The sequence below is a fragment of the Plecotus auritus genome (assembly GCF_963455305.1).
Source record: "Plecotus auritus genome assembly, chromosome: 8".
NCBI classification, from domain to species: Eukaryota; Metazoa; Chordata; class Mammalia; order Chiroptera; family Vespertilionidae; genus Plecotus; species Plecotus auritus.
In genome coordinates this window covers 10,233,396-10,247,132 of record NC_137782.1, presented here as the reverse complement: position 1 = coordinate 10,247,132, position 13,737 = coordinate 10,233,396, and the positions used below count along the sequence as shown (strand labels likewise).

General features: G+C 40.9%; 1 protein-coding gene across 6 annotated transcripts in view; it reads left to right on the top strand.

The window, feature by feature from the left end:
* Positions 1-13,737, top strand: part of SMAD4 (SMAD family member 4) — a 64,600-nt gene that overhangs the window by 34,411 nt on the left and 16,452 nt on the right. For 4 of the 6 annotated variants that reach the window (XR_013961550.1, XR_013961551.1, XM_080686612.1 and 1 more), the window contains 4 exons: positions 1,498-1,710; positions 5,301-5,420; positions 5,515-5,631; positions 7,278-7,328. Coding sequence is in view for 4 of the 6 variants with exons in the window: in XM_080686612.1 (XP_080542738.1) it covers positions 1,498-1,710; positions 5,301-5,420; positions 5,515-5,631; positions 7,278-7,328 (501 nt within the window). In the remaining 2 variants the exon portion in view is untranslated. The remainder of the gene's footprint in view (positions 1-1,497; positions 1,711-5,300; positions 5,421-5,514; positions 5,632-7,277; positions 7,329-13,737) is intronic. The other 2 variants (XM_080686614.1, XM_080686615.1) reach the window with 2 other exon arrangements.

The window sequence follows — 13,737 nt, the reverse complement described above, 5'->3', positions numbered from 1 at the left end:
TTTGGAATCTTGTATAACATTAAAAAATACCAGTATTCTAATTTTTCTTCATTTCAGCCTAACTTATGTTTATGAATGATAGGTAATTTTAAGAATGATTTAAAACTATATATATAAATATTTTTTCAGTCTTGTTACATTTTGAGTAAATTAAGCAAGGGCACTTTAAAGTATATGCTGATCACAGATGATCTAGTCCTATTTTAAAAAGGAGAAAGTGTTTTGAGGTGGGGAAATGCAACAAATGGGTGTGTGTGTTCTTTGTTTTTTTGTTTTTTTCTTAGTGTAATAATGGGAGAACAGAGATCTGTTAAAACTTCAGCTCTGTTATTTAGAACATGTTAATAAACTCAAAATTCTAAGAACTAATTAATTTGCAGAGAAACTGGTGAAGAGCCACTGTCACCTTAAAAAGGTGTGCCATTGTTCTGGGAGGGGAAGTTAGTGGCTCAGTACCTCTTCTGTTGCAGAATCTTAGAGGTGGGTCAGAAATATCTTCTGACCTTAAACAAAATTTAGGAAGACCATGAAAGTCCACTTGTTTTTATTCTCCACTTTTCTTTTGTGCCATTAGTAACAGAAGAATACTCTAGTGCCTTTTGGTACTTGTTAATGGTTATTAGGTTTCTTCAAACAATTGGTTGGTAATAGAAGCTGTTGTGATGGTCTGGGAAGGGATCCAGATTGGTTAAAGCCGTCGCCATAGATATTGATACCATGTCACTTACCATCATCACCATTCTCCATCCATATTTTTTGGAGAATTAAAGCATTTAGCACAAGGGGTGTTAGGGGTTGGGAAACTGTAGGGATAGCTATATTAGAATCTCCTTGGCGGAGGGTGCTTTTTAGGGGTTCCAGTTCTGAAGACTCTACACTCCTTCCCTATCCTAAAATATTGCTGTTATTGAGTACCATTATTTGGGTTGGGTTTCTAGAAGGGAATTTCAGTTTGACTTAGCATTTAGGATTTTTCTGTCTGGTCCTAAACCTTAAGGGATATTCAGTATACTTTACTTTCAAAGACTATGTTACTTAATAATTCTAGATCCTGGAATTGGATAGCTATCAGATCTGACTCATAATTCTACCATGTGTGAAATTAGCAAAAAGATATAGCTCAGTGCTCAATCTCAATTTGGTCTCATCTGGATAGTTTCCTCAGCCATTTGGTTTTTGTCTGCCTCATGTTATATATTTAAGGTGATTATTATTTCTAAGTTAACTAAGGACTACCTCTTCAGAACCATTGCTGGAAGTTGTTGGAATATAGTCTAGCTTCCAATTTCAAGGGGTCAGTCAAATTGATTGATAAAGTATATCTGATGCCACTACCTCTAAATAAATAGCTTTTGCTGATAAAGTAGTATGCTTTTCAAATATTATAAAAAACTCTGAATTATTTACACTATTATTAATTTTAGGTATTATTGTAAGATTTTTTTTCTAGGAATAGAAGCTTATAAGATTTTAAGATATGCTTAATTTTCTATATAGCTCCACCAAGTATGTTGGTGAAGGATGAATATGTACATGACTTTGAGGGACAGCCATCATTATCCACTGAAGGGCATTCAATTCAAACCATCCAGCATCCACCAAGTAATCGTGCATCGACGGAGACATACAGCACCCCAGCTCTGCTAGCTCCATCTGAGTCTAATGCTGCCAGCACCACCAACTTTCCCAACATTCCTGTGGCTTCCACAAGTGAGTTGTAGAAGCAGATGTAGTCAGCAAATTGAATTTCCTTAACCATTGAATATTTACATATAGTCACTTGGAGGAAAACTCCAAGTAAGTAATAATTAAAAGTACTTACTGGTATCTTTTTTAAAAATATGTCTTTATTAATTTCAGAGAGAGGAAGGGAGAGGGGGAGAGAGAGAGAAACATCAGTGATGAGAGAGAATCATTGATGGGCTGCCTCCTGCACACCCACTATTAAGGATCAAGCCCGCAATGGGCATGTGCCTTGACCAGGAATCAAACCATGACTTTCTGGTTTATACGTCATTGCTCAACCACTGAGCAATACCGGCTGGGCTGTACTATGGTATCTTTCATTGGTAAATAGGTATTAAATAGGTTGTTGGGTTGATCCTGGAAAATATGGTTTGTAGTTTATTTAAACATTTTTATGTTGATGTATAGTCACTTGGAAGTTAAGTAATGACTTTGATTATAATACTGATTTAAATTAGAGGTCTAATTTGTACTTATCTACTATTACATGCAGAAGTAAGAAGCCTCTTGAGCTTTCAGATACTTTTTAGAGAAATAGTTAAGTAGTTAACAAAGTTGTTTTAAAGCAACATGTTTATAAAAATCTGTGGTAATGGAATTGCGAGCTTTCCTTTAATCAATGTTCTTCTTTTGATTTATCTGGCAGACTATTGCTTTATAATAGTCTCCCATTGTGCAAACTTAGAAGAAGGGATCTTGACAGACTAATACTCCTCAAGATAAATGTTAAGTATTGTAGTTGATTTTGAAATAAAGCTAAATTCCACATAAGCTAATGCTGTGTTTTTTCAAGTAAGAAGTCTGTTTCAAAAAGGTTTTCCCCATAATAGAGGTGCCACCTTCTCTGGCACAGGGCTATTAGGTTCAACTTTTCTTGGGGCCTGATGAAGGCAATAATGACCTAGTTCTGTTACTACTATTATTTATTTTTACAGTCACAAATGTCTGGACAATTTGCTGCTTGGAATAGCTTTGTAAAATTAATCACAGAGCAGGTTGTTGGCATGTATATGTTATTTGTACCTGGTTGCTAAGGAGATTGTATCTAAGCCCACATCACCACTAGATGTTAATAGATTTGGACTGATACTTTGTTGGCCCCTACCAAAGGGAGCATTATTCTGTTTACTTTAATATCAGATCAGATTCAATATATAAATTTGACCTTTGGAATAAATGGAGAACTGATTTATATAATAGAGTTTTTGAGTAAAGCATACCAACATTCCCCCTCTTTAATTCATTTTACCTCTTCAAAGCAGTATCTTTTGGATTTGCTACATGAGATGAATACTTAGATACAGTGTTTATGTGAAAACATGTGAGGATATAACCACTTGGTGTTTCTATTCTCTCTCATACGTGTGTGTGTGTGTGTGTGTGTGTGTGTGTAAAAGAGGTCCGGTGCACGGATTCGTGCACATCCAAAGGAAATTAATTAGAAGGTGGCTGACAGGGCAGGACTGGGCGAGATGTGCTGGACTCGCCCTGGAGCCAACCTCCTGCGGTCTCTCCCCGGCCAGCCACACCTGGGGCAGTGCCGGAGCTCAAAGGGCATCTGCGGAGTGAGCCGGGTCCCTCCAGCAGGTGGGGTCCCTCATCCTGGCCTGTGGGGATCGGGCCAAAACCAGCAGTCTGACATCCTGCGAGGGGTCCTGAAGTGCGAGAAGGCACTCTGCAAAGTTGCTGTCACTTAGCAGCAGCACCTGCGTTGAGTGTCTGCCCCCTAGTGGTCAGTGCGCATCATACCTACTGGCTGGTCAGCCAGTGGGCCAGTTGGCCAGTCACTTAGCCTTTTATATATATAGATCTTTCTTTGTTTTTAATGTTTTCAGAGAGGAAGGGAGAGGGAGAGGTAGAAACATCAGTGATGAGAGAACCATTGATTGGCTGCTGCCACAGTCTTTTCTTAGCAAGGTTTCAGGAATCTGGAGAAGGGCTGCACATAAATGAATAGAGACTGGACAAGAAATATAAATTTGGAAGGCATAGGGGGAGCCAGGTGGAGGCCTCACCCTCTATTGAAGTGGGCTCCCTGAATCTCCGGGCACAGGGCTTTTTATTTACTTGAAAACACATTGGCCCTTTAGGAGTGCAAACAGGCATATCAAAGGTACAGTTTGGTAAACAGGAAAAGATTATCAGGTTAGGGCAGTGGTCGGCAAACTGCGGCTCTGTTGACTAATGAGTTTGTCGACCACTGGGTTAGGGGAAATGCCTACAGCTGTTCAGCTGATTTTCAGCCCTGCTGAAAATGTCCATCAGCCTTCTGACGAGCTTCTCACATTTGTTATGCTAACTACTGCTCTTAGCCTCTGCAGGCTGCCTGCTGTACGCCCCACACTGGGATTGAGCCTGCTACCTAGGCATATGCTCTGACTGGGAATCGAATCATGACCTCCTGGTTCATAGGTCGACACTCAACCACTGAACCACACCAGCTAGGCTATCTACTCTTTATTTACCAGTTTGGGAACATAGTTGACAAAGAGAATGGGTAGTGATGGAGAATTAAAGAATGTACTTTACAGCATAGATTAGTGCTAGAGCACAGCTACTAACCACTGTTGATAGTATCTGGAGGTTGAAATTGGACTGCCTTTATTGATGCCTGCTAAAGTGACTTCATTTTAAACGGGCTGAGTCCTATGAAGATTAGACAATAATTATGACATTTCAGTGCTTTAGAAATGAGACAGTTGACTTAATGCTTGCTTGAAGAAATCAAGTTTTTTCCCCCCCACTGGAAAAAAAAAAAAAAAAAAAGACCTTAAAAATGTAGGCCAGTAAGCAATATCATAGAGTGGTTTTTAATTGAATAGAAGCCAGAGGAAGCTTAGTCTTCTTTGTTACATAACAGAGGGCAACTAGTTTCCTGTAATTTCAGGAGTGTGATAATGTTCTTAGAAAGAGATGATTCTTGGTTTTTAAAAGTACATGAAAAATTTCAAAGAAGACTGATAGTCTGATAGTTTTTTTCTTAAAACTAGCAATCATACTGTAACAATTAAACAGTGGAGCTTGAATTTTTTTTTTATTTTCTCACCTTATCCATCACATTTCATTTAAAATATTTGCCTGATCTGCTTTTCTCTTATCAAACCCCCAGCATTCTATTATTACCAGTACCAGAGCTGATAATAATGAACTTTCCAGTCTTCAACATTTACTTAAGCCTGGCCTTTTGGAGTCCTAATCAGAAAGGTCCAGAGCTGAATGGAGTGGCCGGGGTGAACTGATATGCTTCTGAAGAAGTTAGTGTGGTAGGCTAGACATATAGTGGTATTTTTCTGGCATTTGAAGAATATTGTGAAGAAATAGGCTGCTAAAATTAACTAGCCATTACTTAAGATACAATGATTTTGAACTTCTTCAAGTTAAGGTTTGCCTTTATAGAGGACTTTAGGATTTTTTATTTGATAGGCCATGAATGAGTTCATTTTTGCTCATTTTTATAGTTGTGACTATCATGTAATTTGGTCCTGCAGTTACTGTATAAAACCATAGGATTGCATCTATAAATGTGCCATCTTAATGTCTTCTTGTTCCTCTAGGTCAGCCTGCCAGTATACTGGCAGGCAGCCATAGTGAAGGATTGTTGCAGATAGCTTCAGGGCCTCAGCCAGGACAGCAGCAGAATGGATTTACTGGTCAGCCAGCTACTTACCATCATAGTATGTACATGCTTTTTAAAATATTTTAAGTAGTTGAGAAGAACTAGGCAGACTTTTTAAGAGCAAATTAATCCATGTGGGCCTTAATTTTTAGACAGCACTACCACCTGGACTGGAAGTAGGACCGCACCATACACACCTAATTTGCCTCACCACCAAAACGGCCATCTTCAGCACCACCCGCCTATGCCGCCCCATCCCGGACATTACTGTAAGCTCTTGTTTTTGTTGTAAGGGCCTTTTCTTTTTGAGGACTTCATTTTTTTTTCCATTTAAAAAATGTTTTTACATCTTTTATTCATTTTACAATTTAGTTTTATTAAATGATTAGAGTTTTTCAGTATTTTTTGTAAACATTATTTTTTATAACTGTGTTATCATACCTTTGTTTTAGAGGAGTAATGTTTACCAATATATTTATTTTTCCGTTGCTAATGTTTCATTAACACCACATTGATTTCCATTCATTTGTTTGTTTGCTTTGTGCATGTTCTTAGATCTCATGTGTATTTGTATATCCACCCCCAAGTTGATTGAAACCCTTTGAGTGTCAAGATCTCAAGGTTTCCCTCACTGTAGTATTTAGCACACCATAGACACTCTGATGTGGAACCCATCATTGCTCTGCAGGCTTGATTGGGAGGGATACCCTACTGATTAACCATAGCTTGTAGTTTCAGGCAGAAGAGGAACTTTGTTCTTTTGGCTTAGTAAAATCGATAGTATAAATCTTTCATATGTATTAAATCTTTTTCCCTCTAATATAAGGTTAATAGTCACAAAGAAAACTTAAAAAATATTGGAAGTGTATAAATAAGAATCCTACTATCTAGAGATATCCACTTGTAATACTTTGTCATGTTTTCCTTCCAGTTATATAAATGGGTATATATAAATTTGGGGGGAGGAGGAGATCATATTGTGTATATTGTTATATCCTGTTTTTTGTTTTTTTTTTTCAGTCATGTTATTATTTTTTGATGTCTTAAGACAGTGGTTGGCAAACTAATTAGTCAACAGAGCCAGATATCAACAGTACGATTGAAATTTCTCTTGAGAGCCAAATTTTTTAAACTTAAACTTCTTCTAACGCCACTTCTACAAAATAGACTCGCCCAGGCCATGGTATTTTGTGGAAGAGCCACACTCAAGGGGCCAAAGAGCCGCATGTGGCTCGAGAGCCGCAGTTTGCCGACCACTGTCTTAAGAGAATATAATTTTTAATGGCTGCTGGGCCAGCATAGTGGTTAAGGGTGCTGAATTTGGACCCTTAACTGGCTGTGTGACCTTGGCAAATTATTTAATCTCCCCAAGCCTTAAGTGTAACAGTAGTAATTAGTAGTATCTGACCCAGTGTTGTAAGAAATAAATGTAATAATTCATATGAGATGTTTAGCACAATGTCTTAACACATAATAATCTCTCAATTATGTTAGCTACTCTTCCATTATGGAAATAGCCTTAATTTAATAAGCCATAAACACTTGTTTTTAGAATGGACCTAACAATTTAAATTATTATTATATATTACATTATAAATTATACTGTATTACATGTTACATGAATAATTTATAACTTACATTAAGTTTTGCATGTACAACTATTATAAATTGCTTAACAGCACTTGGCATATAGCACTAAATGTTAGCTATTAAATATAAAAGTAATTCAAGAGTATTTGCTTGTTATAATTATGAAGTAATATAAATTAAACTTTTAAGTTCTTAGACATTGCAGAAACTTGATCCAAACAGCTCCTAAGGTATGATAGTTATATTTAAATAAGGTATATTAAAATTTTTAATATTAGTGAACTTTTAGTAAATAAAATCGGGATTTCTATTATCTTTTCTTTAGGGCCAGTTCACAATGAGCTTGCATTCCAGCCTCCCATTTCCAATCATCCTGGTAAGTGTATTTTAAAATTGATTCCCTATAATTAGATTTTCTTTATGGTAATAAACACACACACACACACACACACACACACACGCAGGTTTTAATGTAATAACACAGTAATTTAAGGTTTAAATAAGTACAATTCTCATTATAGCATTAGTTAATAGTTTACAAGTAACCGTTATAGTCACACACAAATTGTCTATATATTTTTTTAACTGTCTCTGAAAGAAAAGATAAGAGCTGTTTTCAACTAAAATATAAAATACCAAAGTGCTGGTTTTAGCATTGAATATATAAATATGCAGCAGAAGAAACTGGGTTTCAAATAGAACACAATGTAAAATTGCCACTTAAAAAGCTAGGGAAGCCCTAGCTGGTTTGGCTCAGTGGATAGAGCATCGGCCTGTGGACTGAAAGTTCCCAGGTTTGATTTTGGTCAAGGGCACATGCCCAGGTTGCGGGCTCGATCTCCAGTGGGGGGCATGCAGGAGGAAGCCGATCAATAATTCTCTCATCATTGATGTTTCTATCTCTCCCTCCCCCTTCCTCTCTGATTAAAAATAATAATAATAAATTAAAAAAAAAAGCTAGGGAAGGATCTGAAGTAGATGCTGAAAAGAAAAATAAGTCACTGTATCTGTCTTAGAAGATTCAGGAATCTCTGGCTAATTGAAATGTAGAAACGGATTAAATTATGCTCAAAAGAGAGCATAGCTAAGTAGATTTTCTCAGTTCATAGTTTGAATATAACTTTTTAAATTATAGAAGTGATAAAACAAGTTTAGAAGTAAAATACTGAAGGCTTCTTTAATATATAAATATAGGATTTTGATTTTTCTTTTCTCTATCCCTTCATAACTTTTTCTTATTATAAAAAGATACAAAGTATATCATTTCAACTCATCTCCTTAATTTTCACCCTAATTTTAAAAATGTTTTATTATAAAGAATTTCAAACATACAACAAATACCAAAATAATATGGGAGATCCCTCCCTCATTATACTCATCCCTCAGTTTTAGCTATTAACAACTAATGGCCAATCTTGCTTCATTCATATCCCCCTACTTCTCATTCATACCCTCATCTATTATTCTGAAGAAAATCCTATATAGTCATCTTATTTATTTATTTTAATATATTTTTATTGATTTCAGAGAAGAAGGAAGAGGGAGAGAGAAATAGAAACGTCAATGATGAGAGAGAATCATCCATCGGCTGCCTCCTGCACATTGCCCACTAGGGATTGAGCCCGCAACCCGGGCATGTGCCCCGACCTGGAATTGAACCATGACTTCCTAGTTCATAGACCACTGAGCTACACTGGTGGGGCTATGGTCATTTTACATGTAAATACTTTAGGATATATTTCTAAAAAAGATTTTTTAAAAATATGACTATAGTAACCATAATGATTAATTTAAAGGATAACATATAGTTTCTCAAATAGATCTGTATAATTTTCTTAAACAATGAAAATTATTATTTATTATTTATGTTGGTTCCATTTATTTTTCTGGCTGTTAAACAAAACATTGAGGGTAAGATTTTGATACTTATAACTCTTCAGTTTAAGAGATTTGAAGAATTTCTGGATCAGAAGGCTAAATTGATTTACACATTAGAGTATGAAAAGCACTTTTACCATGCTTACCAGTAGTAAGTGTGATAGTTTAGTAAACGTGCTGATTTAGGATGCAAATAATATTTATTTTGATTTGGAGAAGTATTATGATTCAAAAAATGTTCAGACATTTTGTAAACATGTATTACTTAGTTATTAACTGTAGTGGATTTTCTATATGTTTGTTTTAAACATTTTTATGGGTCAAGGGGTCTTATCTTTATATACACTAGAGGCAAGGGGCTCGGCCCCCGCCACGGTGGCAGCTGCCTTTGCCTCGGCCCCCACCACCATGGCTTCATCTGGAAGGATGTCTGGTCTAATTAGCATATTATGCTTTTATTATTATAGATTTTTTTAAAAATATATATTTTATTGATTTTTTACAGAGAGGAAGGGAGAGGGATAGAGAGTTAGAAACATTTTGATGAGAGAGAAACATCAATCAGCTGCCTCCTGCACACCTTCTACTGGAGATGTGCAAGCAGCCAAAGTACATGCTCTTGACTGGAATCAAACCTGGGACCTTTCCGTCCGCAGGCCGACGCTCTATCCACTGAGCTAAACCGGTTAGGGCTATTATTATAGAGTTTTATTGGGAAATGTAATTAATAGAAAAGTACATAAAACATGAATACATACAATCTAATGAATAACATTAAAGCCAATACCTGTATAACCACCACCCAGATTGAAAACTAAAACATTGTAGCACCCCCAGAAACCTTCCTACCTGGGGCATTTTCTCTGTCAAAAACTTTTCTCCCCTACCCCAGCGGTAATCATGATCCTGCTTTTTCTAGATATTACTAGAGGCCCGGTGCATGAAATTCATGTACTTAGTTGCGGGGAGGAGTCCCTCAGCCTGGATTGTGAGAGGGCGCAGGCCAGGCTGAGGGACCCCCACCGGTGCACGATCAGGGCCAGGGAGGGATGCAGGACGTTGGCCAGCTGGGGAGGGACTGCGGGAGAGCTCCAGGGCGTATTCGGCCCATCTTGCTCAGTCCCTATCTGCTGGACCCCAGCAGCAAGCTAACCTACCAGTTGGAGCATCTGCCCCCTGGTGGTCAGTGCATGTCATAGCGACGGGTCGACTCTGCCCCCTGATGGTCAGTGCGCATCATGGCGAGTGGTTAAGCAGCCTTAGCATATCCCAGTGGTCGGCAAACTGCGGCTCGCAAGCCACACGCGGCTCTGTTGACTAATGAGTTTGCCAACCACTGGCATATCCTATCTAATAAAAGAGTAATATGCAAATTGACCGTACCTCTGCTACACCCACAAGCCATGCCCACCATCCAATCAGGAGCAACTATGCAAATTAACCCAACCAAGATGGCTGCGGCCACAGAGCTGCAGCAAGCAGGAGGCTTGGGTTTCCGCGGCAATGGAGGAAGCCAAGCTTCCCTGCTGTCCTGGCCGGCACAGGCCTACACTCAAGGCTACAAAGTTTCAATTATAGAAGATAAATAAATCCCCCAAAAATGGCTGCGGCCACGGAGTGAGCAGGAGGCTTGGCTCCGCTCAAGGCTACAAAGTTTCAATTATAGAAGATAAATAAACCCCAGATACCAGGGCCTCCGCTTGGGTTGCCGGGGGGCGTGGCCGGCCTGCAAACAACCACAGGCCCCTCGCCCAGGCCGCCCCACGCCCCAAGGGAACCCTCACCCTGATCCAGGACACCCTTCAGGGCAAACCAGCTGGCCCCCACCCATGCACCAGGCCTCTATACTATCAAATAAAAGAATAATATGCAAATTGACCATCACTCCCAACACACAAGATGGCTCCCCCCATGTGGTCAAAGATGGATGCCCCGATGTGGAGACAAGATGGCCAGCAGGGGAGTGCAGTTGGGAGGGACCAGGCCTGCAAGGGAGGACAGTTGGGGGCGATCAAGCCTGCAGGGGAGAACAGTTAGGGGTGACCAGGCCGGCAGAAGAGGGAAGTTGGGGGCAACTGGGCCTGTAGGGGAGGGCAGTTAGGGGCAATGAGGCTGGCCAGGGGAGCAGTTAGGCATCAATCAGGCTGTCAGGGGAGTGGTTAGGGGGTGATCAGGCTGGCAGGCAGAAGTGGTTAGGGGCAATCAGGAAGGCAAGCAGGCAAGCAGTTGGGAGCCAGCAGTCCTGGATTGTGAGAGGGATGTCCGACTGCCCGTTTAGGCCCGATCCTACCGGGATCGGGCCGTAGGATTGGGCTAAACGGGCAGTCAGACATCCCTTGAGGGGTCCCAGATTGGAGAGGGTGCAGGCTGGGCTGAGGGACCCACCCCCCACACCCTCCCGTGCACGAATTTCGTGCACCAGGCCTCTAGTCATTAGCATATTATGCTTTGATTGGTTGATTGGCCAACAGGACAACTGGACACTTAGCGTACTAGACTTTTATTATGTAGTATTTTTTTTTTTTTTTTTACTCTTTGAAAGTGATGACTGCATCCCTAAAAAGTCTAGTATAGTGGTTTGGTTTTACTTGTATTTGAAATTATAGAATTGATGTCATTGATCAAAATCTTAATTTTGTTTGTGAATAAATATATTGTGATCAGAAGGGAATATCTAGAATCTTAAGAATGAGGATTTTTGCTGGTTTTGAGGCAACATCAGTGAGAGTTACTTCAGTGAGAGTTACAACAGTGACTTCTAGCAATTTGGGGGATGGGGTGTGGTGTCAGTCTTTGTAAGGCTTAGTGGAAGGTGATCTACAAGAATGAGGGTAATCAGGGCTCTGAAGAAAGACCTACCCTAGATGGAATGGTGGTGTGGGTTTGGGAGGGGTGGCATTTAGCTAGTTCTGTGATCTCAATTTTATATCCTGCAATCGCTTTTGGCCTCATGATAGCTTTACTTCATTCTTCTCAGGCTAGAACCGATGTTGAGGCCTAAGAGCTTCTGGGGGTGAGGGAACAGCATTAACTAGTTATGAGCCATGCATCTGTAGCCCTGCATGGGCAGGAAAGCCTCTGTCTTTGAGTATAATAGGAAGGGACTCAATGGTGAGGATGATCCTGAAAGGTCTCTTGTCCAAGTGGTTGCAGGAGGGGACCAGCTCTGCCCACACACCTTTAATGGAGTCAGCTGGTTGGAACTTAGAAGGCTGTGAACTCTTTGGCTGTGAATACTAATGGGCCCTAGAGTAGTTTTAACTCACAACCGTTTATTTTCCTCTTGAACTGTTAAGAGAATATTCTAACTGATCTCCACCCCCCCCCTTTTTTCTTTTTTGGTGAGGGGAATTTATTGGGTAAATTACAGAGATAGAAGTAATTCCTAGAAGAAATGGGGTTAGGCAACAAGTTACAGAGGTAGAGGAAGGGCCCTTGGAGCTTAGGAGTGAGGAAGCTGATGGTAATGTACCTGGGTGGGGAGGGAGAGAGGGAAGGGAAAGGCACAGGTGTGCTCCAGGGAGGGAGAGCGCACTGGGTCCTCCATCTTAAGTGTTTTAAGACAGGGATTTTTGGGGAGGTCCCAGGGAAAGATCTTCATAGGATACACAGCAGTTCTTCAGGTGTATCCTTTCAGGGGTGTGGTCTCCAATGATTGATTGGCAGGCACCAGGGGGGTGTCATTATTCAATGCAGCTGGTCCTGAGGTCGGCAGAGGCTGGTTTTGTTGCTTATCTGGGCCTGGAGCTGAAACACAAGCAGTGATGGCGTCTTCCCAGGCCGGGTCGAACGGGCAAGTCACGCAGCACCAAATGTGCTGTAGGCTGTGGGGACAGCACCAGGTGTCTGACCGGTGGGGTCAGACCAAGCCTGGGTTCAGCAACCTGGGTACTTGGATTCTGGCTGGGGTGGGGGTGAGGCAGAGCGAGAGGGCAGGGAAAGGCCTGGGCCTGCACCAAGCGGGGAGAGCACCGGACTTCCCTACTGAGTGGGCTTCCAGTTATATTGCCCTTCTCCTCACCATTTAATACCTACTACACTCAGCCTCATGCAAGGGTATGTTTACTGATTGTAGAGAGGGAGGGAGGGAGAGAGAAACATCGATGTGAGAGAAAAACTTAGATCAGTTGCGTCTTGTACACGCCTAGAGACACTATGGTTGAACCCAAAACTTAGGCATGTGCCCTGACCCCCAGATCTCTCAGTGTACGACTCGCCAACCGAGCCACACTGGCCAGGGCGAGAGGATCTTTGTCCTATATAATAGAAGGCTAATATGCAAATCGACCGAATGGCACAATGACCAGTTGCTAGGATGGGCACTGACCACCAAGGGGCAGACACTTAACGCAGGAGCTGCCCCCTGGTGGTCATTGTGCTCCCACAGGGGGAATGCCAGTCAGCCAGAATCCCTGAGCCTGCCTCAAGGCTGGCGAGTGCAATGGTGATGGTGGGAGCCTCTCCCGCCTTCTTGGCAGCGCTAAGGACGTCCCACTGCCGAGCCCAGCTGTTAGTTGGCATTCCCTGAGGGCTCCTGGACTGCAGGAGGGCGCAGGCCAGGCTTAGGGACCCCCTCTAAATGCATGAATTTCATGCACGCATTTCGTGTTCATAAAAGGTTCTCACAGAGCATCTCATTCAGAGCTAAATAATATAAAGAATAATTCATAATGAATCTCTTAGGTGCTTTATCCAAATTCTAACTTTAAAAAAAGTTGCCCTGACTGGTTTGGCTCAGTGGATAGAGTGTGGGCCTGTGGACTGAAAGTCCCAGGTTCGATTCCGGTCAAGGGCATGTACCTTGGTTGCGGGCACATCCCCAGTAGGAGGTGTGCAGGAGACAGCTATTGATGTTTCTCTCTCATCGATGGTTCTCTCTCTCCCTTCCTCTCTCTGTAAAATCAATA